The sequence below is a fragment of the Octopus bimaculoides genome, chromosome 1 (genome assembly GCF_001194135.2).
Source record: "Octopus bimaculoides isolate UCB-OBI-ISO-001 chromosome 1, ASM119413v2, whole genome shotgun sequence".
NCBI lineage: Eukaryota > Metazoa > Mollusca > Cephalopoda > Octopoda > Octopodidae > Octopus > Octopus bimaculoides.
This window is the reverse complement of record NC_068981.1, coordinates 85,518,488-85,523,607: the sequence shown is the minus strand read 5'-3', so window position 1 is coordinate 85,523,607 and position 5,120 is coordinate 85,518,488. Positions and strand designations below refer to the sequence as shown.

At 35.0% G+C, this 5,120-nt stretch overlaps 1 protein-coding gene across 1 annotated transcript in view; it reads right to left on the bottom strand.

The window, feature by feature from the left end:
• The window catches only part of LOC106868572 (leucine-rich repeat-containing protein 74B), a 62,841-nt gene that overhangs the window by 29,584 nt on the left and 28,137 nt on the right, over positions 1 to 5,120 (bottom strand). The window contains exons 5-6 of the mRNA XM_014913893.2: positions 4,075 to 4,244; positions 1,425 to 1,507 (exon numbers count right to left, since the gene is read on the bottom strand). Of these exons, the coding sequence (XP_014769379.2) occupies positions 1,425 to 1,507; positions 4,075 to 4,244 (253 nt within the window). The remainder of the gene's footprint in view (positions 1 to 1,424; positions 1,508 to 4,074; positions 4,245 to 5,120) is intronic.

The following is a 5,120-nucleotide window of genomic DNA, read 5'->3' as shown; positions in this document are numbered from 1 at the left end:
CCCAAGATTCCGAGTTCGATTCTAGGCAGTGACCTGAATAATAATAATAATAATAATAATAACAACAATAATAATAATAATAATAATAATAATAATAATAATAATAATAATAATAATAATAACAACAACATCGAAAAATAACTTAGTAATGAGAACCCTAGTTCTAAATTTCCCCAAGACGCCTGATGAAGGCTGGAGGGTATAACAGCCGAAACGTTGTGTAACAACAAACAAGATGAGAACAAATATCCGTCAAATGTAAATAATGTAAATAATGCGTTGTAATGATACTGGACCTTTGATCTTGTCAATTACAATCTCCGACAGATGGCACTGAGAATGGATTTTCAGTTGCGTAATCACGGCCTGTGGAGCAGACATGAACTTAGAAATGTGTACAAACGAAATATCTCTTAAGTAATCCTTTCTGTGATTTTTTCTTTACTACTATTGTCACAAGACCTGAAAATGTTTTTGAGGGTGAGTCGGCCTATTCGATTACATCGACCCTAGTGCTTGACTGGATAAAAGGCAAAGATGACCTCAGCAGAATTTGATCTTAGAACATAAAGACAAGACGAAATACCGTTGTTTTGTGCGTCGCGCTAACGATTCAGTCAGCCTGTCACCATTTTATCATTTAACTAAGAATCCTAATACATGTGGCAACAAGTAATACAAATTCATAGTATCACTTTACAATGTGAGGACTACGTTTGTGAGAGTTAAATGTCTTAGGCATGGATGCAATGAAAGATGTTTCATTGGATAGCTGAGAGGATAAGGTTCAAGAGTCCAACACTCTATTTTCTCAGTTGTCCCTCAGCAAGCATATTTAAGGTAAAATATCAATAAAAATGTTATAGTGTAGGATACATATATAACTTCCTTTTTTAATTGATATACAAGTACATTACTGTTAAATCGACACATTGCGGTTGCTTTCAGTTGTTGGCTTTTAAGAGATTCCTATCTGCATCGTCTTTATTTTCTGAACATTATGATCGGTTGATGATACTTCGGTTATCTCCCTTGCTTGCTAGGAGATAACTCCATGAGAGAATTTTTGCTTTATAATTGCATGAATAATATCAATTATCGAAGATTCTCAACTCACTGTTTTATAAATGCGAGATCCTACGGGTGTGTATTTTACATGTAGAGCGAGGCTCCCTTGGAGTATTTTCTTCACCCCTGTTGTTGACTGGAAGTAAACTCTGGCAGACATGAACAATATGGAACGCTTGTGGCATCACAGATGACCACGTTGCGCTCATCCAAACTAATGACCAGCAGCTTCAAATCACTGTCACAAACAATCTGAACTGCCGGATTAAAGAATCCCGATTTAGTAAGTTTTAACCTGTATCGCTATATTATTTCTTCCAAAATTATGATGTCATTTAACAACTTATTAAGCAAACTGTTGATGGTTCATATCTGATATCTGGCACAGTAATGTGTCATGCCAACGAAATATTAAACGGAGTTTCATTAAAATGTTGACCTATAATAAAAAATAGAGATAGGCTTAATCATTTCCAACGTTTTCAACATCAGAAGTAACCATATTAGGGTTTATTAAGTATATTAACTGAAATAATAGGTGTACGGAAAAAGGTCATAGGAAGAAAATTACTGAAAAAGTCACAATCTTAATAAAATATAGTCATTGGAAAAATGTCACATCTTATTTAAATACTATAAACAAAATTTTAAAACAAAAAATATTCGAAATCAGTTTACTGACTGTACATGACTTGAATTCAATTTATATATGATGGCATTATATATATATATATATATATATATATATAAAGAAGTTTTTATTCAATTTCTTAATCAAAAGACAATGAAACAAAATTTAAACCAGTCATTTATTGACAATGTATGGACATGTACAGACTGAAAACATCTTATACAGTATCGTGACGTTACATATGTATTCCCTTTTTTTTTTAATGTTGACTAAAGACAAATGTTCCAGCCGACGCTATCATGAAACTCTATCACAATGACTTTTTTCCAGTGATTTTTTATTCTGTAACTTTTTACCACTGACTTTCCTGTGACTTTTTTCCTGGATTCAAATAATCAAACCCACCTATCTATTACATAAATTTACGGTCACAGGAAGCTGTTATTACAAACATAGATCAGGAAGTAAAAACTATTGCATCAGTGAACGAAATAATTATGTCATAGATTTTCATTTAATCTTCTTTGGTGTTTCCGACATATTTCCAACGTTATGCTGAAAAAACCTGAACTTACGAACGATCTTCTTTCAAGTTAACATGACAACAGAATAGCTGTTAACAAATCTCCCATTTGTACTTAGAACGATAATCATTCAAGCGTTACTAAATCATAGGATGACATATAACGCAATAATATCAAAATAGCCATGGGTAGAACGCTAATCAATAGATTATATTTATCTAATTTTGTATCATTGGTATACTCGAAGGAAGTAGAGCCTATTTGCTTATCGTCTATTTGCTTATCAATAGCATAAAGTACTTGATAAATAGTGTAGCTAAGGTATTCTGAAGTGCAGACTCCATTTGCTTTCAGCACAGGCGAATGTATACATGTTGGTAACAAATTCATGGTAATGTTGGATGGGTATCACAGTGTATAGATTTTACCTCTCATTCTCTCTCTATATATATTTATATATATATATATATATACATATATATGTATGTGTGTGTGTGTGTGTGTGTGTGTGTGCGTGCGTGCGTATTGTATATATGTATACCCTAACCGAACCACTGGGAATTGAACACGACATCAATTTCAGCCAATTTTAATGTATAGATAATTTTAGTCTAGTATATATAAAAATATATATATGAGACTAAAATTGTCTATACATTAAAATTGACTGAAATTGATGGGTGGGCTATGTGGTTGAATCGAGTGTGTGCGGCGCCATATAATTCATTGTGGTTCAACTCGTCTTTTTTTTCATTCAATTGTTTAGGTTTAGTCGCTCTAAATGGAGCATATATTATTATAAAAATAATATATAGTTATAGTTATTATAAAAAAGGACTTATGTGTGTCGCTCTTCGCCGTAATTTACAGCCTTCGGGTTTGTTGCAGTCAAATGACTGAAACAAGTAAAAGAATATATGTATATCTATCTATATATATATACTGACTTAAAAACCGCCCTAGTGGCCTTTGAGATTGCTCCGTGGGGGGGGGGGATCTTCATCAGGCCTTGGGCCCAACAATGACACTTCATGCGTTGAGTATGTATTAAATTTTATTGAACAATATTTTTCAAGCAATGAACAATTTTCTTCAAAATTGAAATAATTTGTTGACTTGGAACTTATTGCAAAGCTGCATTACATCTGCCACACACACACACACCATTCAGACTTCAGACGCCACCACCATCAATACCTTTGACATCGCTGCTTTCTTCTCCACCACCATCACCGCTGTCTTTCACATCGCTTACTCTCACCATCATCCCTGACCGCCTTGGCTACAGTCACTGCCACCACCATCATCACCGCCACCTCCGCCTCTATCACAACTACAGCTCATACTATTACTATCATCACATTACCATCACAAATAGGGTAAATGTGTGTGTAAAATAATTCAATGTTTGTTCAGTATGGTAGTTCAGTATGTTAGTTCAGTGTTCAGTCCCTCTTTCTCTCTCTCTTATTATTACTCCCACTGCCACTATCAACACTACTACTTTTAATAAAACATCATCAACTCTCCCTAAATTTCTTTGTCTCTCCTTCTCTCCCTCTCTTTTCCTTTCTCTCTCTCTCAGTTATTTTTCGCCCCCGCCCTCACCGTCTTTATGCCTACTATTACTCTCACACCAACATGAGCAATAGCAGAAGTGTCATTGAACTGTGAGAGATGGGGGAGTCAAAGTGTGACACACCGACTCACAGAAATCAGTTTTCGCATTTATAATATTAGATAAAGCTTGTATGTTTGTATACATACATACATACATACATAAATACAACATAAACACACAATCGACGACTACACAATTATGACAGTTTGCTAAAGTACATAAGTTCTTACTGCTAGTGTTGGAGTGACAGCACTCGTTCCTTTGCCACCTAATCCATGGTAACGTAAATCCAGTTTGTTATCTTCCATGTGACGTAAGAAGTAGCTAATGGGTGTTGCACCAAGTTTCTTACAGCGATTAATATAGGCCGAACGTCCAGAATGGTCATATGGTGGTTTAACTACAATGGTTCAATAAATAAATAAATAAATAATGTCGTGGTTATTTACGTATTAAGAGCATTTAAATCAATAAAATAATCAGTACCAACATAAAGTTTCTGAACTAAACTATACCAAGAATGTCTTTTTAACATGTGTTAATTAATAATTGAAATGCTATCCTGGCCGCAAATTGTTCGTGAAAATTATTTTATAATTGAATTCTTGTACATTGAAAATAGTCTAGCAATCAGAATAACTGGGTTTTTTTCTATTAGTTAGGTCTGGAGTAAATGAGAATGTCCAAGTTTTTTTCCATGTTCTACGAGACAACTGAGATCAATGCCGGTTGAACCATTGCAAGTGGTCGGCTGCGGGAGACAACACTCCAATGTTTCTGGTATATCTTCGTACTCTTTTTGATTCACCATAAAAATCATTTCTACCCCGAACCCCCATCAATTTACTTGTTGGGTTCGGTTTATCATTATTATTTTCACCTCCTCGTTGTCTCGTTTCTCTCCTGCGGTGAAAATTGCTGCTGTTATCCATTCTAGATCGATTCTAGGTGGGATCCTGCCCACCCTAATTCTGGTAACTCGTTTACCCAGGTAAGTGGGCAGGAGTGTCCATTTTTCTCCATGTAGCAGCTTAGTGGAGTGTCTTTTTTCCTCCTCTTCTGAGACAAAAGGTAACTGCCATTAAAGCGTATTTTTTCCCTCTGGTATAAAACGTTTTGCTTTTCTTTAATTTTTCCAGACATTCGTCCACCTCCTCCTGCATTGCATTCTCGAGTTTCTTAGTTTTGTTTTCGAAAAAGTTCTATTAATTATCACTCTACTTTCCATCTTCACCTTGTCTTCGTCTGGTGGGGTTAACTTTGTGTTTGACCCCTC